The 23,393-nt window shown below is 29.6% G+C and overlaps 2 protein-coding genes and 1 pseudogene across 8 annotated transcripts; 2 read left to right on the top strand and 1 right to left on the bottom strand.

Annotated features, from left to right (window-relative positions):
* Window positions 1-381: 381 nt before the first annotated feature.
* Window positions 382-12,680, bottom strand: LOC112637693 (geranylgeranyl pyrophosphate synthase-like). Of its 7 annotated transcripts, XM_025407922.1 has the most exons (9): window positions 9,439-9,681; window positions 7,898-8,070; window positions 6,282-6,381; window positions 6,008-6,165; window positions 2,178-2,322; window positions 1,615-1,735; window positions 1,093-1,232; window positions 908-1,007; window positions 382-720 (listed from the first exon to the last, which is right to left on the bottom strand). In XM_025407922.1, exons 3-9 carry the CDS (start codon window positions 6,342-6,344, stop codon window positions 485-487), a joined length of 963 nt encoding a protein of 320 aa, XP_025263707.1. In that variant the 5' UTR covers window positions 6,345-6,381; window positions 7,898-8,070; window positions 9,439-9,681; the 3' UTR covers window positions 382-484. The 7 variants fall into 7 exon arrangements, with proteins under 7 accessions (XP_025263707.1, XP_025263709.1, XP_025263706.1 ...); XM_025407924.1 differs by lacking the exons at window positions 7,898-8,070; window positions 9,439-9,681 and adding an exon at window positions 12,410-12,680; XM_025407921.1 differs by lacking the exon at window positions 7,898-8,070.
* Window positions 12,681-16,554: 3,874 nt separating this feature from the next.
* LOC112637691 lies at window positions 16,555-17,762 on the top strand (annotated as a pseudogene).
* Window positions 17,763-19,547: 1,785 nt separating this feature from the next.
* On the top strand, window positions 19,548-20,735 carry LOC112637695. The gene is made up of 5 exons (XM_025407928.1): window positions 19,548-19,592; window positions 19,644-19,853; window positions 19,937-20,085; window positions 20,165-20,229; window positions 20,704-20,735. The coding sequence occupies exons 1-5, from the start codon at window positions 19,548-19,550 to the stop codon at window positions 20,733-20,735; spliced, it is 501 nt and encodes a 166-aa protein (XP_025263713.1).
* The last annotated feature ends 2,658 nt before the right edge of the window (window positions 20,736-23,393 follow it).

The raw sequence follows: 23,393 nt of genomic DNA, 5'->3' as shown, positions 1-23,393 counted from the left end.
TTTCATTTAGATTTTATCTTTAAAACCATTATATCAATCGATTAATTTTCCTTTATTTATTTATTTTTTGTTTTTAGGAGAAATGTTCAAGCTTTAATTCGAGCTATTATATCATTTGAATTGTTTCATCTCAGTGTGATAATTTTTCACTGATTTATTGCTATTGAAAGATGTTAAAAAATTATGCTAAAATTTAGTGGGCCGTTTTTCTTGCGTGCGAATATAGATATGAGAATAATATCGTGTGTATCTAGTGGATATCTTTGGTAGTTATTTAATGGATATGGATATGTGGATGATACATACATACATGTATATATATATATATATATATATATATATATATATATATATAGATCTACTAGTTATCTATTAGCTATTTCTAATAACTGATTTTCATATACTCGTGGATATCCTTAATGCCTATAAAAAATATTCAATGGATCTAATATCAATTATTCTCTATATGAGTATACTTTCTTTCTTATAAAAATGTCCGTGTTAAGGGATCTTGGGACGCTTCGTTGCTATCCCAATTCTTCAACTCATCTAGAATTTTTATTAGGAACGGATTGCCTCCTAAGCGATCAATCTCAGCTCTTGCTTTCATATCCAATTCTTCGAGTACGCTTCTTGTATACTTGAGAGAGCCAAATTTCTCTAATAATTTAACGCAATAACGTTTCACTTCGATATTTTTCGTTCGTTGTTTCAGAATATCTTTATCAAGCATTATTAAGGAAACATATATATAATAAAATTATAAATAAAATTATGAAGTATCTAAAAATTGTATATGTGTATGTATATGATGAGAAATGTAGGGCTGCTTACATTTCTTTAGTAAATGTGTTACTAGTGTGTTAATTTAAAAAAATATAAACAAATAATATATAATGAAGGATACTCATTATTTGCTTATCATCAGGATTGGTTTTAAGCGCATGAATAATTGGTAAGCTGAATTTTCCTTCAGTCAAATCATCACAATAAATATTTTCGGTATACTATAACAAAAAATATATTGATAATTCAATTTTTTCAATTTATTTAAGTACGTATAATGTTGCAAATATATATATTATTACTCACATCACTGAGGCATAAATTACAATAATCGTCACGTATTTGATAGTATAAACTCAAAAGAGTTAATAGCGGCGATAAATCTTCTTCGTAAGTTGAGAACAAATTCATTAATCTTATTGGCAAGTTAAAGAAACAACCAATCTCTGTAAAATTAATAGATATTTCAATTATGTGTATATATATACACTCAGTTATAATTTCCCACTTAATAATATAATTCTTACAGTTATATAACATGTATAACTTGAAGTTTGCTGAGTACGTGTATATATATATATATATATATATATATATATATATATATGTATATAATTTTTATATGTAATTTTTTTTATTTCAAAGAAATATATATATGCACACACAAATATTAACATTTACTTTTTTTATATTATATATATATATATATATATATATATTTATATATATAATTTTTTATATGTAATTTTTTTAATTCGAAGAAATATATATATGCATACAAATATTAAGAAGAGAAATATATATATGCACACAAATATTAACATTTACTTTTTATTGCCATAGCCTTGTAATCTTCCTCACTTGGACAAATGAAATTATCCCGCCAAAAAATATCTATTCCTTGACCTCTTTGAAGTTCCAACAATTGTTCTATACATACTTTTGATGCCTGAAAGGAAAACGTAGTTAATACAATAATACAACACACAATTTTATCTAACATGCATTATGGAGCTTATCTTTTACAATTTTAACGACACACACACAACACATTTAATGTGCTTTATATGAAATTAGTTTATGTTAAAATATCATAAAATATTTAATTTTATTTAATGATAAAACATTTTATGTATGTTTTTCTTTTCAGTCAAGTCCTCGCAATAATTTTTATTTTTTGTATAAAAAAATAATGTTCAATTTTTTCGATTTATTTAAATATATAAATTTCATATAATCCAAGGATAGTATTTAAATTTTGCATATTTTGACAATATTTAAACTCTAAGAGAGAATAAGATCTGTTATTTTCAATCTTACTTTCTAAAGATAATGCGACTAAAATACTGTATACGTTATCTTTCTTTTGTAAGTATAATGTGGCTACTTACTGCAGGATGTCGTAAATTAATAACTCGTTCCAAAGCAATGAATAATATATAAGCGGCAGCACTTAGTGAGCTAGGAATCCCAAAAACAGAATGAGCGACAGGAATACCTTTCCGCAAAATGGAATTATCTTGAATGTCATCAAGTCTATAAAAAAATAAAACAAATTATAATATTAAGAATATATAGAAAATTGCACTTTTAATATATAAATTTAATTGTATCCAGGGTTGTTATGTTTTAAACATTTATATTTAAAACAAATGTTCGAAACATGTTTTAAACATTACATCTAATTAAATACAATTTTATTTTAAACATATTTAAAACAAGTGTTTTAAACATGATTGTTTAAAAATGTGTTTTATTTAAATATATTTTTAAAGCATGTAATTAAGTTATTAAATAATTTTAATATACATGTATATTGTAATAAAAATTTCACTTATGTATGTTAAAAACATTGATATATATATATATTACATAAACTATCATATATTGATAAAATTAAAATAACATTTACATTAAAATAAATATTGTTTCTAATCATCATTTAGAATTATACTGTTTGAATTTAAAGTTCTCATAATGGATATCAATTTGGACGCTTTTTCTGTTCCTATCCTATTGTGTATTTTATTGTGTACTAAGCCGAAAGTAGAAAATAATCTTTCAATACCTACACAGGATGCAACAGTTATATATATATATATATATATATATATATATATATATATATATATATATGCAGTTGCATAGATAAATCAATAGCATTATTTATGCTGCTTCGAAGAGCATACCACCATAACACTGGATTGTTCATATTTTGAATTAAAAATAAATAGTTTTTAAATGGTAAACTTTGTGCTTGATATAAGATTATAAACGGCATTGCTTTAGGATATGCAGCTGCATACTCTAATGCTTCCTCCACTTGATTTTGACTTAATTTGTGACTTAAATTGTGACTGTAACTCATATAGCACAGAAGCATCAACATTGCTGCAATGTTACAACATTGCACATTGCAGTGTAATGCTGCAGAAATATTGCAGAGATATTATTTTGTAATATTACTTTGGCAATATTGCAGCATCATTTTAACATAATGAACTTGTATAACATGTGTTTCTTTACTTGCCGCTACGTGGCGTCACTAAACTTAACTAATTCGTATTCGAATTTTCGTCTAAAGTGGATATAAGGACTAATGCAGTAATTATATTTCTTGTCTTGAATCAGTTTAATTTCTAATAAATTGACTTGATTTATTTAATATTCTGAATTCTGATAAAGGATCTAGATTATTAAACAAATAATTTATTTAATAATCTGGATTCCTTGTAGGGATTCAGAATATTAAACGGATTATTAGAAATTAGGCGAATAAATTGGAGAAATAGTCCATTTATTGTGTGTATTGAAATATTCCTGCTACCGAATGTCTATATAGAAATCAAGTCTATAAAAAGTCTATAAAAAATCTCGAACTAGATCAATTCATACGAAAGTTAAATTCTTTTGCATTTTTTATTTCAGATGATCCAGCTCCGAGTAATCTTGCTCACCGCCAAGCGCCTCCGAAAAAAGATGTCTCTGGAAAATAGCTACTGTGTCTACATTTCTCGATATTTTTAATTGAAAAAATTATGAAAACTTCTTTGATAAATATACATATATTACGATAAAGAATCGATGAAATAAAAATACCTAACAGTTTTCTTTTAATTTCCCAAAAATACGTTTTTTTCAACTTGCTGATTAGATATAACTCTTTAACGATGTCAGTAAAAGATATCTGTGAGAAAAAGATGTTCAGTTTTAGTAGTACTCTTAGACGACTTGATGGCTGTGTGGGATGTATGTGCGCAATAATGTCATGTGGGCAATCTGTATGTGTACAATAAAGTCGTGTGTGGAAAGTGTCAATATGATTTTCTTATTTTGTGTGTGCAATAATGTCATGTATGCAATGTGCATGTGAACAATAATGTCATGTGTGCAATGTGTATGTGTGCAATAATGTCATATGTGCAATCGTACTTTCGTTTCTTTATTTTTTTCATGTGTGCAATAATACATATAGGCAATCAGAAATGTTGGCAATCGGGAATATAGGCAAACGGGTCCCTCTTAATGTTCTTGAATAAAGTCATTTTTAGTCATCATATGGATAAGACTAAAATGTCACTCAGTTCAAGGAATTCTCGGTTCTAACAATCTTTCCATCGATTTAACGATGTTGAATAAGATAACGATGTTGATACAGATGTTTATGACAATTGATAACGATGTTGATACAGATGTTTATGACAAAAATATATTGAGTTTTAGGAGTACTTTTAGACAACTTGGTGCTGTGTGAAATATTACAAAATAATATTTCTTGGTGCTGTGTGAAATATTACAAAATAATATTTCTTAATGAAAATTATGTGAAATAATCATAACAATCTAAATATATTGGATAATTGCATAAGTTCGTGCCCGATTTTCATAGATGGCATTAAGTTATTGCATGACGGAGTTCTATTGTTTTCGTTTGGTAATATTGCTTGCACCGGATAGGTGACAGTGTCTTATGTCACTTTAGCATCAGGCATTGTTCAGATAAGTCCATTTGTGCATAAGAGAAATTATTAAAAATGGAGAACGAAAAGGTGCATTTGCGACATGTAATGCTATATGAATTTCGAAAAGGCGTGAGTGTTGGGACTGCACAAAAAAACATTCAGAGCGTTTATTTGGACCGTGCTCCTGCTCTCCGGACAGTCAAAAAGTGGTTTGGCAGATTTCGAAATGGTGATTTTAACATGGAAGATCAACCCCGCTCTGGACGGCCTTCTGGCATTGATGACGACATTGTGTGTGCCTTAGTGGAAAAAAACCCAAGGATTACAACTGAGGATATTGCTGAGAGGCTGAACATTGATAATTCAACCGCTTTTCGCCATTTAAAAAAGCTTGGATACGTTTCCAAGCTCGATACGTGGGTGCCGCATCTCCTGACTGAAAGGAATAAGCTGAACCGCATGACTGTAGCCCTTTCCCTTCTCGAGCGTAACAAAAAAGAGCCTTTTTTGGATCGAATGGTAACAGGCGATGAGAAGTGGATTCTCTACAACAACGTACAGCGGAAGAGGACATGGAAAAAAGCAGCTGAAGGAGCAGAACCCGTCGCAAAAGCTGGCCTGCATCCGATGAAGGTGTTGCTGTGTGTTTGGTGGGATTGCAGGGGAATTATTCACTTCGAGCTGCTCCGACGCGGCGAAACAATCACGGCGGACAAATACTGTGAGCAACTCACTAGACTCGATGCAGCTATTCGAGAAAAACGTCCGGTTTTAGCCAATCGAAAAGGCATCATCTTCCATCACGACAATGCTAGGCCACACGTCGCCCAACAGACGCTGCGAAAACTGCAGGAGTTGCAATGGGAAATTCTGCAGCACCCGCCATACTCTCCAGACATTGCGCCTTCAGATTTTCATCTGTTCCGGTCTTTGCAGAATAGTTTGAATGGCAAGAATCTCAATTCCGAGGAAGCTGTCGAAAAGCACCTTACAAACTTTTTTCAAAAAAAACCAAGTTTTTTCTTCAAAAATGGAATCGACAAGCTTGTAGATCGTTGGAAAACCATTGTAGAGGAGAATGGAGACTATATAATTGATTAATAAAAGTGTATTCTTTAAAATATAACCTATTGAAGTTTATCTTTAAATCGGGCACGAACTTATGCAATCATCCAATATATATTATAAAGAAATAAAAATGTGTGCAATTGGAATAAAAAAAACATAAAAAATTATGATATAACAAAATGCAAACTTACATATTGCCCGAGCTGTGAAGCATGATTACTATTTCTTCGATTGCTTTTATTCTGTCAGGCGATATTTTTAGCCAGTAATTAAAAGTCTGCATTAATTTTGCCGTCATTATCTGCATTCCAGGAACTTGAAGATTGTATCTGATCGGTTCTAACAGTTTCTACAATAAATCATAATTTTCTTAATCTTTTATGTCACCGAAATCTCTGTAGTCATTATAGATAAATGAAATATCTAAGAAAAAGAGAAAAATTAGAATGAAAGATAAATTCTTACCTCATCTTCTTGTTTGTTGCCACTCAGAGAATAATAAAACGAGTTGTTATTTGTATTCGTCATGTTTTCCAATTCTCAGCGATATCTTTCTCTCCCAAAACTGTAAGAATTTAAGGAGAAAAATATTTTTATATATGATCCAGCGAGAAATGACTCGACAGATTGATGTAAAGTCGATACGTCGAAAATATAAAAAGAAAATTAATTCATAATTAATTTTATATTCATCGATTTTAGTTGATTTTTAATTGATTCATTTTTCGATCAGTTATCGATATAGAATGATTCGAATTCGATTCAATATTGAATACTTCTTTCTCAATGCAGCTGTAATATTAGAGGCGAGAAAATATAAATTTTTTTCTTGTAATATACACATTAAAATAAGTTAATTTATCTACATTTCACTACTTATGTGTTCAATATTTAATATTCGTAAAATATTCATAAAAATTGTCGGTCTTGTAATCTTTTATTAGTAAATGTAACTGAAAAGGACTGAAAAAATATTTGTAAATATTTAATTGAAATAGATATAATCAAGAGTTAACTTATACGGTAAAAAAATTAAAATTAAAATTTTACAACTATTAAATTTTTTATAAATCTAGTCTTACCAAATATTATGGAACATGAATAATGAAATTTAGAAATATTAATTTATTTCGACATATAATGCAAAAAAAAAGTTTATACTTCTCATTTTTATTAAAATAAAAGTAAAAATTCAATTAAATGTTGAAAGATATAACTATTTATTTTTCTTTGACATTTATATTATAAATAAAAATTGTTTTAATTAACTTAAGACTAGACACAGACGCAATTTTTGAAAATCACAGTTAATCTTAATCAGTCAACTTAATCTTGTACGACATTTGTTTTAATTCAATCATATTTCAATTATAAACAAATAAAATTAGCGCAAAATATAAATTTTTTAACATTTTGTAAAAGATTTTTTGTGGGAGCACTAAACTCCGTTATTTATAAAACACCAGTAATATAAATGATTTGCGTCGAAGAATTGTACAAGAATGCTGTAATGTAAATAATTTGCGTTGAAGAATTGTACAAGAATGCAGTAATATAAATGATTTGCGTCGAAGAATTCTACAAGAATGCAGAGATATTCCTTTTGAAAATATTCATTCAGAATTTGAAAATCATTTATATTATTGCTTATAAAACAATAGAAGACATTTTGAACATTTATTATAATAAATAACTAATAAATAAATTCTAATAAATAAATTCTAATAAATAAATTCTCCAAAATTTATCTTTATATGTAAAACATTTTTGGCATCTAAAGCTTCGAAATGCGATTTCTCGAAAAATATTCACTTAAAAAAAAAAAGAAAGAATTGTATAAAAAATCAAAAGAGATCTTTAAAATGATCTTTATACTTGACTCCTATTGCCATTTAAGATTTTTGAAGGGGTAGCTACTTTGACGAAGGGGATGAAAAAATTTCATTATATTCAATGTATTTAAATGTCCCCTTCAAAAACAAAATTGACATTTGTATTTGGCATTTTTCGCAAAAAATAGTCAATCATGAAATAAATGGGTGCTAGGTTTTAAAATGGACACCCTATACACACATACATACATATATCAATATAAAAATAGATGTTTATTCACTACAGCTGCAAAATTGTTCTTTTGTTCTAAAAATGCTTCCATAAATTCAATTGCTCTTCTCTCTTAATAGGTAGAAATGGGAGATTTGTATTTGTGTTTTTGAGGTCTCTTCATTTGGAAGAAGGGACCTGTTGAATCTCCCTTGATTCATAATGATTGTAAAAACAAAAGAGAATAATGGTCCGTAAGATAACAATCAAATTTGATAAAAGAGAAAGGCTAAAGATTGTGGCATACGTTGTTATTATGTAATTAAAATTAAAACATAAATTTAGGACAAAAAATTTATATATTCTTTAATAATTGATAGTAAAAAAAAGAACATTATTTATCGAAAAAATAATACAAATACAAAAATATCGACAAACGTATGTTTCGATCCAATGCGGATCTTTCTCAATGTCTTAAAACGGATCGCATAAGTGAACGTGATTAGAACGTGAACATTGCGAAGATGCGCGCAGTAAAAAATAATCAATATGTCAAACAAACATATTAAAACGATCGACTATCTAATAAAATGCAAAGACAACAAAAAATAATGAGGATTAAAAAATAAAAAGCTTTTGTACAAAATATGATAAAATAAAAATAAATAAAAAATATGTATATGCGCATGGCGATGACATATTCAAGCAAAAAGCGCAACGCTCACCTCGATATCAAAATCATCCAAGTAACACGAGGAATCAAAGAAAGATATACTTTACCTTATTAAAACAAATCCAAATTATAAAAAGTTCATATTGGTCCATATTGTTGAGAGTCGTTGTAATAAGAATATGATAGTCCTAATGCGATAAAGACATGAAAACCACTCAAACATTCAAACCTTCAAGATGCCGAAAAAATTGGTTTGATTGATAACGAGGTGGAAGCGTAGAAGAGTGCAAAGACAAGAGAAAAAGCCATAAAAAGAAAGTAGTATGATCTTGACCAATAATGTAATGTCTCGGTCTTCGTTGTGATCATACTTTTTTTAACGCGCCTTTGCAACGTTCACGTTATGCGATCCGTTTCAAGACATTGAAAAAGATTCGCATTAGATCGAAACATACGTATGTCGATATTTATATTATTTTTTCGACGGAAAATATTATTTTTTTTTGCTAACAATTATTAAAGAATATATAAATTTTCCGTCCTAAATTTATGTTCTAATTTTAATTACGTAATAACAACCTATGCCACGGTCCTTAGCTTTTCTCTTTTATCAAATTTCATAATGATTGTATCTGTCTTTTTATTAATTTCTTCTAGTTGAACATATATATTCTTTTACATAATTTTTCTGCTATCTTATCATTTTCATCAAAATATAAAAAAAATAAATATATATGTTCGCGGAGCAACTGCGGATTACCGCGACAGCGGAGAATTTGAGAGAACGTTATAGAATAGGACACGACAATTTTGTTATAACTACAGAGACTCTATACGACACGTATTTTTTTGTATTTTTCTGATTTTTTTATTTTACACCACACAATTAAATAAAATTATATTTACAAAAAATGTACAAAGTTTCAGGAACTGAAATGGCGAAGACGTCGAGGTAAGTCCGAAGACGAATATAGCGGCGTAACTTTGCGACATATATCTTTACTAATAAGAACGAGCAGTTTTAAGAGCGGTTTTACTAAAAGCAGTTTTACTAAAAACGGTTTTACTTGCGGAAAATTCTGTGAATTGCTAAGTGCGAACTACGAAGTGCTCACGTGCGGTGCCTGTTTTATAGCGAGCAGATTCTGGGGCCATTGGCGACGTAGGCTAAATTTGATCGTTTAGCGGTGACCTCAAGACGCCGCATATAATTAGCCACCGTGAGGTTTGACGTAGAAAATTTTTTAGTTCATGTGCGTAGTATTTTTCAATTAGCTGATTGGCAATCAGCTATTCGAATAACGGTTGATGTTATTATAAAGCGTGACAAGCGTTTCTTAAGGGATGAAAAAATGGAAGAAATAACGGAAACGGTTGAGTTTTTCTGACCGATCGAAAACTCAAGAAAATTCTCGATGCGTGTTAAATTCGAATTCTCGAATTAGCGAATATTATTTGGAAATTTATGCGTACTTTTAAACCGGGATAATTTTTATGTTTTACGAAAAATACCTTTTTTCAAAATTATATATTGTTGAATTTGTTTATAGAGTTTTATCACACACACCTTTTACCACTTTTTCATATGGTTTGTAGAAGAATTTTTGACTGGGGAAGTAAAAAGAATACGTTGATAAAATCTAAACTTAAAAAGAAGTAGCTTGTTTGCGTAGGAGTCGTGAAATATTATAAAGAAACTTGAAACATGTTGCATAGTATCTCTATTCAGTGGCGTAGCTATAATATTGGGGGCCTCCGGGCAAAAATTGAATGGGACACTTTGTAGAAATTTAAGGCAAGATTGGTTGTTGATTCAGTTATCTAAGTAATCTATATTTACTTATTTATTAATAAATTAATATTTCATTAATTTATTTATCAAATTTATTTATTCAAGCATGTTAGTTAATTATTCAATGAGAATATAAAAAACAATTACATGATAATTTACAATTACATGATAATTTTTTCTTAATGGAAAGCTACGACACGATTTATATTATGAAAGTGTCTTTCATTTTTACGTCCGAGTCATCGTTGTTGTGTAGCGTTTACATTATAAACAAATATATTCCCAATAAAATGTAAAATCATAAATATTATACAATTAAATATTAAATCTGTATTTAATTACGATCCGGGCACGCCAAGTTTTCATAACTTATTTTAATTTAAAGATTGTGCGATTTAAAACTTGCGTAAAACGTTTTTTTAATTATATATATTATATAAAAGATGTTTTAGAAATTAAAAGAATCCTGATCCTCAGTTAGTGTTGATTTTAAATATATTAATACTATCTATCCACTAATTTACACATCAAAATATTAAAATTCAACAAATTAATAAATTGATAAAGAATTAGGCTCTGTTATGTATTAAACAACACGATACACGAGAAAAGAGCGACTAAGAGCCACCGCGGATGGTAGTGCGTAAAATTTCATTAGAGATTAATTATTCGCGAAAATTAGAACGTGTACAAGGCATATGCATATATTTTACTTGGTGCATTTACCAAGATATAGATTCTTATTTTTGAAAATTTTTCTCTTTTTTTAAAATTTATCAGCAGTCAATCACATGTAACACACACACACACACACATACAGAGGCAGACACACACACACACACACACACACACACACACAGTTGATAAATATAAAATAAAATCGCACTCTTTTCTCGACGTAATTTTCTATTTACATATATCATTAATTTTTGTAGATAATTATGACAACTACGTGGGTCGTTTGATAAATTTGGAAAATTTCCGTGAAATTCAATGAGTATTTTGCAAGTTTTGAGACAGTCTATTTTTCCGACGGTTAAAAAATTGGAATCTCGTTCGACCAAGTGTATAGACCTCAATGGAGACTATGTTGAGAAATAACGTAGATTTTTTTCCAAAACAATGTGTTTTACTTGCTTTTTTACTAAATTTATCAAACGACCCTCGTATTTTACACAATTTTTTTTAATACAGCAATTTTTTATTAAAATAATTTTTTGTAAAATAGTTTTATACAATAATGTTTTACTACTGAGATGACTCGATTTCTTTTTTTTACCTTTTTTTAAAAAAGTAATTTTTTTAGGATCATGTTAAAACATTTAGTTCGTTAAATCTTTATACAATCATAGTTTTTCGTCATTGAAGTATTATTATTACCCTTCCTAAAGCATATTCGATTGCTATAATTCGTCTTTTTGCTGAGATAGCTGAGAAAAGTGAATTTTTTAGTTTTTCAATGTGACAGGATATATCTAATACATGTAGAGAAAGTACAAAGTTTCTAAATATCTCGAAGAGGTTGGGTTAAAAAAAAAATTGATTTCGAGATGTTATTTGTACCACTGACGAGATACTGTTAAAGATCGACAGCCCTGGGTAAATCGTCGTAACCACCAAGTGGGCCCGGTGGGCTCGGAGATAGAAGCTTGATGATATTTTTGATTTATATTGAAGACAATTACAAGAATTATTTATTTCATACGAGTATTTTAGGTCATTCTGCTATTGTTTTATTATCGAAAATCTTTTACACATCTGTTTTAAAAATGACAAATTATGTATAAAAACCCGATCAATACAGAGATTATTAATTCTTTCATTACACTAATAATTGATATTAATAATTGATAATAATTAAGCAATAATAATTGATCTCAAATAATTGGATAATTAACGATTATAAATCGACGTAATAACTATAAATCAAAATAATAATTATAACTATAGTAATAATGAACTGTACAGAATAATTATACCAAGTAAAATGATAATGACAAAACCATGTTAATAATTCAGTAGAAATTAAATTGATAACATTATAATATAATTAAAGAAAAGGATTAAAAATAAATTTTAACTCACCAAATTTTTAACTACTCCTTTCTTACTGAGAAAAATTGAGATTCTTCTTTCCTTCTAAATCTGTCGAAAATAGCACTCGAAATTCAAAAATTCAGTAGTGTGAATTTTCCGAGGGATGACAGATTTTAAATTCGGCGGTAGAAAGTGGTTCCCAATAAAATCTCGTAGAACTTTCCAATTAACTCTACGTATATTGTATAAAATATAATTGTATAAGTAGTTACAATCAAGTCGGAGAATAATGCAGTGAACAATCAGAGGAAATCAGAGTTCGTCCTAACTGTAGGCCGGAGGAAATTCTTCTGACGCTCCGAGACAATAGCCGGTAGGCGCTGGTCCTCCTTGGTACGAATCAGTGGGGACTTAGATAAGGCAAATTCTATCATCTTCCATTAAAACATCGATCTAGATCCTTGCGCCGCCGCGCCACGCCGCCGCCGCCGGTAAATTATCGTCCATCGATTTCGCCACCGCCGATTTTGATATTTTCGACACACGCCGCCGCCGCCGAAAATTAATGTGGCGCGCCAAATAAAAACAATCCTGCGTAGTTTTGATTTGAGAACTCTAATCGGTCGGTACTGAATAGAGATAGATGAAGCTGATGAATACGTTTTACTCAGTTTTGACTGTTTGAAAGTTTGTGTAAGATGTGACAACGGGATTAATTCATCGGGTCTGTTTTTTTGTTCTTTGTCATTAAACAGATACATCGTGTCGTGAAAACGCGGAATGCGAACGTTACACAATCGCAGGATATCGAAATTATCGCGTGACGACGTTTTTTCAGGATCAGACACGTGGAAGACGGGGAACTAGGAAAGTGTCGCTCTGTCGACAATATTTCATCCGCGTGAAAATATTCTAGCTGAAGAGAAGATTCGATGTTTGGTGGAATTTATGTTGATGTTGCTGTTGAAGTCCGTACTAAGTGCTTGTCAGAGTCACTCGAATTATTTTATCATAAAATAGTAAGTATTCTATCACATACATATTTATACCCACACATACACTCATACATACATACATATACATACACACGAGACTTTGAAAAATGATCCCTGAAATCTGAAATCAGTGGCAGAATTCTTTAATGTCTTGTTAGATCTAAAAGAATATATCTCAATAAGAAATCGTTAAGTACAATTAATAGCAATTCTTCTAAGACATTAGAGAATCTCGCCAAAATATACGAAAGCTATCCGATAACTTTTAGTATATTTATATATTTTTAACCAAAGCAAAAAATGTCGTTTATTAATAATGAATGTGCAGAAGAGAGAATGCATAATGATGAGCCAGATGATGTTACAGATGAAACTATTAGCAGTGATCTGAAAAAAAATAAAAATCTAGTAGTATTTATTGAAACTAATCGTACTCAAAGTGTCGCCAGAGAATATTTTGGCATGCTTAAAGATAATGAAAAAAACATTATAGTTAACAAATGTCATGTATGGTATACTGTAAAATATGTTTTATGCATTCTGATAAACGAAAGATATATAGGTACAAGAAAACGGTTAGCAACCTACTTGTACATTTGATGGAAGAACATAATATTAAATCAACATATTTATCAGAAAAAGGCGACATTAAGAGATTCTTTCAATCTCCCAGATCTAGATTATCTGAACAATTTAAATCTTTAAAAACTAATGAGAAAAAAAAGAGTTAAGTGATAGCATAACTATTTGGTTCTGTAGAGATCTTAGCGGTCGAATGGAATTTCACGGGATATATCGTGAAACAGAGTCTATTAAGAGTTAATAGTCCGTATGGATGGAAGAGACAAGGTGAAGCAAGGGATGATCCTTTCGATCAGCGATGCTGGCGGAGGAGGCGGAGGCTATGCGACAAAAGCTTATTGCTTGTCGTCGATGTTCATCTTGTCTCGCTCGCCCTCTTCAATAAACAGCCGGATGTCTAGAGAAGCTAATAAACGAAGCAATTACACGGAATTATGATCATCGTAGGCGTTCGCGCGATGACGATACCTAAAGAGAGAGACTTACGTCAGCGTCCATTGTGTCGTGCTGGAAAAATTAAAAGGGATGACCCGCGAATTGCAGTGGTCGTCGTCGTTGATACGTAAGCCGAGAGCGCGGCGCTTGTTTTGCATTTTTATCCCATCGTATAAAAGGACGAATTACGTAATGATTGGGGCAGGATGAAAAGAGCGATGAGACAGAAAGAAAGAGGGAGGACGAAAGAACGGTCATCGTGAGGCGAAAATTTCCGATTGAATATTCTGGCGTTCGCTCGAAGAGCTTTAATTCAAAGCGACGTCTCACGCTAAGCGTAAGATTTCTTTCGCGTTAACAGAGTTACTCCTCTCGGTGATTTTTTTTAATTAAAAAAAACGCAAATACGCTTGTTTATTTGGTCTGGGATCGAGAGATACTCGTAAAGATGCAATTTACGATCGAGAATAATTGTAATTGCCATAAGTTATTGGGCGAGCAGTCGCGCGTCGGGATTAATTTTTTAGGAATAAATTAATTAGCGGAATTATACTCGGCCAGTTTTTCGGGTGCGGACCTGTTTGAAAAACGGGATTACGTAAATATGCGGGGCCCGGAGATGCGCGAGATCACTTATATTCACGAGTCGGTAGTAGGCGCGGCAAGGTGCATTTGCATCGATAACGCCTCTCTCGCATGCATGTTTTCGAGGTGAAATGTTATTTATCGCTGGTTCTACGCTGCCTCTCCTTGTCTTCGTGAGAGGAATTTCATAAATCTTCCCGCACGCAGGTATCGTGCCTCCGTGGCCCTTTTCATCGTGTTACACGCTTCCCCCCGTTGTATCACGAAACGAAATATAGGTGAGATGGTGCGCTACACGTGGCACTATAATTATATAAATATTCAAGAATTTCAATTCTTTAGATTTTCGATATACCATGTGTGTATTTGTGACTACGCGCGCGTGGCTTGCGAATTTGAAGATGACTTCTTACGATTAATGATTAAGCGTACGATCATCTGGCAATTTTTATCGAGTGATGCAGCGAAAGTTAAACGCGTTATGGATGTCAAAATAATTTTACACGAGCAGAAAAACCAAGATGTATATTCGAAGAATCGATGTTCGCGAATCACAACTCTCTCGTATTTTTACACGCTTCCCCTCATTGTGTCATGAAACGAAATATAAATGAGGTAGTGCGCTATACGTGGCACTATCTATCTCTCTTAAAGTCAATCAGTGAAAATAACGCTGATTGAATCAGTAAAACAGTATGTTTACACCGACAATCAGTGAGTATTTACTGACATGTAAACATACTCCCACCTTAGTTCTCAGACTTACAATTTACTGGATTTTAGGCAGTGGAAGTAAGATTTCACTGCAAATCAGTAAACCGCGAGCCAATAAAAGCTCAGTTTGTTGTTGCGCGATATTTTCTCAGTTCTTTTGTTTACGGCGTTCGCGGTAACGTGTGTCGTGCCGGGTGCCAATCGTGCATCGTTCGTCGTAACTAACACAAGTTACAACACGTTAGCTACTATCCGTCCGCAATGATTGACGGTAAGTTCAACGCTTTTATGTGGCATTTTATTCTATTATTATAATTATTACATTTTTTTATATTAATTATATGTGTTTCGTTATCATAACCATTCTTGTAGTGTTTTATGTAATACGTAGTTGCTGACACGTGAACTTTTTTTCTTTCTATCTTTAATATTTATTTCTCAATTGTAGACTGAAATGGAAAAAATAACAAATTTATCCATTGAAGATTTAGGAATAAAAATCGAGGAAATAACAGATGAGGAGACACGAAAAAAGTTTGAAGGTTAGTATATTTATATTCTTTTTTACGTTTTTTTAACAAACATATTTAAAAATATAAAGCATCAAATAGCAAAATTGTACATTTTATTATATATTTATTGTTACATCTCGGAATGCCATCTCAGACTTTATTCCTTTTGCAAATTATCTATACGACTGTCACATTCCAAAAATATATATTTATATTTAAAAATTGATTAAATGTCATCTCTCTTTTTTTATATATTTATCATTTCTATTTTGCAAAGTACATTTCTTGATAATAATTATAAAATAATTATTTTTAAATAATGTTTATTAATATTACAGATGCGTAAAAATTTCATTAAAATATATCAGCAATGGAGCCTTTGAAATGTTTTATGTGTCGTAATACTGTAAAAGGAGGGTTAAATGGTTTGGCAAGACATTTTACAATAGTACATGGTTTGACACTCAAACGCGGAATAGACAAAATTGGGTTTCAATGTGGTCAAAAAGATTGTTATCGAAAATTTCTTCATTTTTACTCTTTAAGAGATCATATAAGAAAAATTCATTTTTCTCGAAAAGAAAATTATGACTTTTCTATAGAAAATACAGAATCCACTTCTTCGTATAATGATATAATTATTAATGAAAATGATGCAAACAAAATATCTGAAAATTCAAATAATGTAGAGGTTTTAAAAATTTGTGACAATTTTAATTTAAGAGATTCTTTAATAAGTCTAATAATTAGATTACAATCAAAAGTATCAATGACCGGAAGCATTATAACTGATATTCTTGATGAATATGAACAAATAACAAATAATTTATGTGTATCATTAAAAACTAAAATTAAACAATTTTTACAATCTAAAGAAATGCTTAATGACCCTGATGTTATTAATTTGTTAAATTCTTTTGAAATAGATAAATCTTTTGAAGGTTTAAGAACACTTGAACAACAAATGGAAGTTTTAGCAAGTAGTACAGAATATATCAAGCCTCAGGAAATACCTTTGGGTAAACGTATAGAAAATGTAATTGATAAGAAAACAGGCACTTCTGTATCAAAAACAATTCTTGAAACTTGTCAATATGTTTCTATAATAGATTTTTTAACAATGGTGCTTAGAAATAAAGACATACGCGCTGTAATAGAAGCAGAGAAAGAATCAAATGATGGCATTCTTGCATCTTTTATTGATGGGCAGCACTTTAAAAATCATCCTTTTTTTCAGAAATACAAACATGCCATTAGAATCCAACTTTATTATGATGAACTGGAAATTGTCAATCCACTTGGCTCTAAGACTGGCATTCACAAATTAGGAGTCTTTTATTATATCATACAGAATCTTCTACCTCACATGAATTTTGAAACAAGCAGTATTCACGTTTTGCTTCTTTGTTGTCATGTTGACATAAAAAAATATAAAATGAAAAAAATATTAAGTCCTTTCTTAGAAGATCTTGTAAAATCAGAAAGTGATGAAGGAGTTGTTATACTTTTAGAAGGACAAGAATATATTTTGCGTGCATCATTGACTGCATTTTGTGGGGATGGATTAGCTGTCCATGAAGTATTTAATTTGCTAGGTCCATCTTCTAATTTCTTTTGTCGAATGTGTCTTTATACTAGGCAAGATTTGCATAATGGTAGCATAGAAATTAAACAATCAAGAAATATGGCAGTTTACAATGAACACTTAAATTTACTGCATAATGCAAACTATAGCGATAATGCTAAAACGTTAACAGGAATGCATGGAGAGTGTTGCTTACATTTATCTCGTTTCTTTCATATATGTAAAAACCTTATTTTTGATCCAATGCATGATATTCTTTGTGGTATTGGGCCAATGATACTAAAGTTAGTTTTACTTCGTTATACTTTGGAATTGAAATTGTTTCATATAGATGATTTTAACAACAGAATAGCATCATTTCAATATGGTTTTGTTGAAAGAAAGAATAAGCCTTCAGCAAATTTCAATGAAAGAATATTGCGTGTAAAAGGGCATACTTTAAATCAAAAAGCTATGCAAATATGGTGTCTTCTTCGCGTTTTCCCTTTCTTAATTTCTGAGTGGGTCTTGACAGGAGAAGAACACCTACAACTGATTCTCCTTTTGCTAAAAATTATGGAAATCGTGTTTGCGCCAAAAGTTACAGTTTCTCTTATGTCTTATTTGAGAGCCCTCATCACAGATTTTTTGGAAACATTCAAACAACTTTTCCCTGATGTACATATGATAAATAAATTCCATCATTTAACTCATTACCCAGATTGTATGTTGTGGTCAGGACCTCTTCAATTGTACAACTGTATGCGTTATGAAACCAAATATAATGAAATCAAACTAAGAGCACAAAATGTTCATAATTTTAAAAATCCACCGAAAACATTAATAAGAATTGTTCAATGCTCTCAAAGTGCTAGATGGGGAAAAGGAAATGCCACAATTATTCGAGTTGAACCATTAAATGGAGAAACAGTTACAGTGCAAAATTGCCAAAGTCGTACATATTTACATGATCTAGGATATGTTGATACTGATTCTATATTTACCACTAATGCTATAAAAATAAATGGTGTAGAATTTCGACTTAATTTATTAGTATGTCTTAAAATTGATAAACAAAACGGAAAAAATTTGCCTCTTTTTGGATGTATTAAAGAAATTTTAATGTTGAATAAAAATGAAATATACTTTTTGACCACATTATATAAAACTCATTTATTTGATACTGATTTTAATGCCTACCATGTCGATTGGGAAATTCATAACATTTTACAGCTTTTTGTAAATTGTCTTAGTCTTGCATATTACAAACCATTGTCTATCTGGTCAGAACCAACATCCAATAATTTTTATGTTAGTCTCCGTCACATTTTATTGTGATGGAAATGGAGTTTTTTGCATCATTTTAGCAAAAAATATAAGATTTATTTTATTAGTCTTTAAATATACGTTCAAATCATGATTCAATTTTCATATTTTATTATGTATCACATTGAATTTTATATTAAGTAACTTGTAATTTTTCAATACATTTTTTAATAGAGAGTCTTAAATTATTTTTTGTACAACTCGATATTGATCTTTATGTTATGCATTTCTTCTATTGTGATTTTTCGATATTTTGTGCTAGGAAAATATGAACGATAATTCTTAATATTTTACTATTACTATTACAGCTGTTGTTTTTATGAATATATATTTTTATCAATATATTACAATTTTTGTTTATCTTTAGATGAAAAAATCGAAGGCTCCTCTTTCTTTTTACTCAATGCACAGGACTTAAATGATATGAAAATAAAGAAAGGACCAGCAAAAAAAATTTTTAAATTTCTTGAAGAATGTTCTCAAACTTCTTCTGGGGTAATGTTTTACTTACTAATAAAGTAATGTTTTATATAATTTTTCCGACATTATTTTTCTTTTTTTCTTTTTAGGTTGCTAAACGTGTAGAGCAACTATTAGATACAAAAGAACAAATAGAAATTGTTGGAGAAACAAGAGAAATTATTTTAGCTGCAAATATTAATTCTCCAAATTGGACAACAATTGCTGAAGCTGAAATACCATCTACCAGCAACAACACTGCTTTAGTTACAACTGCGACTTCTAATGAAGAAATATCTATACCCAAAGAATCTTTTTCGGTATATTTTTTTTGTATCAGATAACTAAATTAGCGTTTATATTCAAAATATTTTTAAAAAATTATAAATTTTATATAATGTAGCGTTTTACAACTGTTCGTAAGACGCTTTTACATCATCCACAAGGTGCTAACGTTTTGACAGCTGCAGAAGACATATTTACAGAATGTCATAGACGAAGTCTTATAAGAATAGTAACTTCTGAATTAGTAACGACACACAAATATAACTAGTAAGTTTTGTATCTATGAAATTAACTTGTATTCAATTAAGTTTATATTTCTATGAAATTTTGTAAAATTGTCTTGCAGCTATCCACCTGAAGAAGCCAAAATAGCTCTTGCCAAAAGTATTGTAACAGAATTTCCAAAATTACGTGACCGCGAAACAACTAAAGGATATATAAGAAAAAATTTACAAATTATTTTTTATTTTTTTAAAACTATTTAATATATTTTTCTGTATAACTATTATATAAAATGAATTATTTATCTTCTTTTTTTACAATTTTAAGGAACTTTACTATGATCCATCTACTAAAAGAGGTTTTATTGAATATCGTCTTTGGACAATTAGAAAAAATATTTCACCTGCCAAGAAAAAATATACTGCAAAAAAAAGAAAAATGAATATAGGTCAACCTTTATTTTCTGCAGAAAGTTCAGATGAGGAAAAAGATGATTTGCTTTCTCAAGATTTGTATGAAGAAAAAGTGCGTTATGATACTTCTTTGTATATTAATAATTTTTTCTAAATTACACAAATAATTTATTTTAATGATAAATATGACATATAGAAAAAAATTATCTTTTCTTCTTTTAATTTTCTACATTTTTATTTGATATATCAGATTTCATGGATGAAATTAAAGATACCGTCTGAAACGAATAAATTTTCAATATCAAAATGTATGAACATTACTATGAAAAATCGAAGAAAATGGATTTTAGAAAATCTTCCTACAATAGATGAAATATTTGATCAATTTCCTCGATTAGCTGATTATTCTGGTCAAATGGTGAGTAATAATGCTTTGACTTCATATTTGTATTAAACAGAAACACATATTTTATTTTACTTTTTTTATATTTTTAACATTCAGAATTTATGTATTTATAATAAGTATATTTCATTTCACTTTATTTTTATGTTTTTGATTACAGATTGATGAGGAATTCGACAGATTGTACAGCGGAGCTTCTGATAACTTTTTAACAAGATTTTCTCCATATTATGTTCCTAGAATTCTTACATACTGCAAGACAGTGAGACAAGATTTATATAGAGTTTCAAATTTTATTGAAGAAGGTATATTTTAACTCTTACTTCAGTTTTTTAAAATATTTTACATTATTTACATGTATATTAAAATACTAATCGCAATTATTTTATTTTATTTTATAGAAAATCTTCGTGCCATATTACTTCTAGCGCATTTACTCCCTGTGTCTAATTCATTGAGAAAGGGGAAAGGAAAAAAGAAGGGTGTAACTTCAAAGAAAGTAAATATTTTGTATTTGAATATATTATATAATTTATATTATAATTCATTTATCAATATACATAATTATTGGAAAAGTGTGGCTTTATTTTTAAATTTAATTGAATAGAATTTAATTTCAAATTATTGAAATCACTTAGAGTGCTAATAAAGAAAATATGAGGAAAGAAGATTACGAGGATGTATATTCTACATTTCCTAATTCTTCTTTAATACAAATTTGGCCTGTAAGTTTTTGTAAATATTCATTTTTATACTATTTTATAATCTTTTATATGTAATACAAAATATAATTATTCTTTTTCATAGGACGGATGTAACATAGAAACCAAAATTCAGGAAGTAAGAAAGAAGGCACAAGGTCGTATAGTTGTTTCTAAGAAAAAATATGTAATTTGCAATTAACAATTCCATATTTTTTCTTAAAAACAACTGTATGTTTTCTTTACACCAATTGATTCCTCTCATTATTTTGTACATAAAAGTATGAAGGTAAGATAATCGAAAAATGAATGGTTTACTAGATATTTTATGGTTTATGTAAAATTAAGAAATTATTTTAAGCCTTATAACTCAAAAAGTACTTAATAAAAAGGTACTTAATTATAGTGTTTTGGAAAGCTCTCGAGATAAGCTACAAGAATATGCAATGAAAAATAGGGGGTTCCATTTAAGATTTCAAACTTGCCCCCCCTCACTGCCCAGGGGGAGGGGTGGGGGGGGCTGATTTTAACGTCATTGTACGTCCCTCTCGAAATGACGAAATTTTGATTCTAACCATTTTTTCGTAGTGTGCTTATTTTTCGAGTTATTTGGCTGCCTAAGTTAAAATGGGTCACCCTGTATATATGTGGATATGTATATGTGGATGATATATATATATATATATATATATATATATGTAAAAATTTTTTTATTTTGTATAATGAAGATTATGAAATAAATAAGATATTTTTAATAGAAATTCTTTGTTTATTATGTTATTGTTAATGCAATATTATTAACTTCTTTTGAGTTTTTTTATAAATTGGTACTACATGAATTCTTTGTTTTAAAAATGCGGCACAGTTAAAAAATCCTTACAAGGGCCTTCTTAGTTATTTTTATTAAAGCCTGAGTTTCAAAATTAATTAATAAAATATTTTTAATAAAACCTTAAATTAAGTTGTAAATTAAACACAGATAACTATTACATCAGATAACTATTACATCAGATAACTATTAGTTTTTTTAATTATATATCCTTAGTAATATTTAATAAGGCTCCATATTGATGATGTTAGGATATTCTTTTCTATGGCAGCATGGCTGATTGGTCAAAGACTGCACTCCCCTTTCCCTGCGAGGGGGACCACGGAACGAATTGTTGTCCCGAAGTGTACCTGCTTCTATTGTCTAAATTTTTTGACCGATCAGGACTGAGGAATTTATATCCCTTTTGTCCTGGATGATAAACTAAATTCTTTGAAATTTCTAAAAAAAATACATCTTTAGTCTGAAGCATATCGAACGAAATGCATATTACAGCCACATTGCCATCATACTGGATACAGAAGTAAAATTTATGCGCTTATTCGTTAATTAGTTATACATATAAGTACACTAGTAAATTAGTACTGCGAAAGTAAATAACATCGATTGGGAGCTTTTTGTGAATCACTGAACTTTACAATGATTACGATAACAGATTTGCTCGATGAAGTAATTACTATAATTTTGAAAAACAAGAACATCAGCGTAAAAGACATCGTGAATTTTACAATTAAATCTACGTGTAAGAGATTGCATTTCACGAAAGTAAAAAAAAATACGCTAAGTACATGAGAAATGTTTGAAAAAAATCTAAAAAAGTGATAAAAATGGAAAATTTTTAAGATGATATGTATCAATATAATTAGCCAAGTACAAAATAAATTATGCAGTATTAATTGATCCTAAATAAGTTAAGAGTCTTTTAATTTCTAAAGCATATATATATAGTTTAAAAAGTTTCACGCAAATTCTAAGGGCCTGAGCATAATGGCTGCCATATAATTTTA

This window comes from Camponotus floridanus, unplaced genomic scaffold, assembly GCF_003227725.1.
Source record: "Camponotus floridanus strain SB8 unplaced genomic scaffold, Cflo_v7.5 scaffold194, whole genome shotgun sequence".
Classification (NCBI taxonomy): domain Eukaryota; kingdom Metazoa; phylum Arthropoda; class Insecta; order Hymenoptera; family Formicidae; genus Camponotus; species Camponotus floridanus.
Note: the sequence above shows the minus strand (reverse complement) of the source record. Positions and strands in the feature narration are given on the sequence as shown.

Bases quoted from the DNA above. Each gene is read 5' to 3' on its own strand.
- LOC112637693 (XM_025407924.1), bottom strand. From the start codon at position 6,344: ATGACGAATACAAATAACAACTCGTTTTATTATTCTCTGAGTGGCAAC. The intron at 1,736-2,177 runs GTAAGTAGCCAC...TTTTCCTTTCAG, and splicing joins TTAATTTACGACATCCTGCA to GCATCAAAAGTATGTATAGA. The intron at 721-907 runs GTATCCTTCATT...TGCTTGATAAAG, and splicing joins TGATGATAAGCAAATAATGA to ATATTCTGAAACAACGAACG.
- LOC112637695 (XM_025407928.1), top strand. From the start codon at position 19,548: ATGTTCTCAAACTTCTTCTGGGGTAATGTTTTACTTACTAATAAA. The intron at 19,593-19,643 runs GTAATGTTTTAT...TTTTCTTTTTAG, and splicing joins ATGTTTTACTTACTAATAAA to GTTGCTAAACGTGTAGAGCA. The intron at 19,854-19,936 runs GTATATTTTTTT...TATATAATGTAG, and splicing joins TACCCAAAGAATCTTTTTCG to CGTTTTACAACTGTTCGTAA.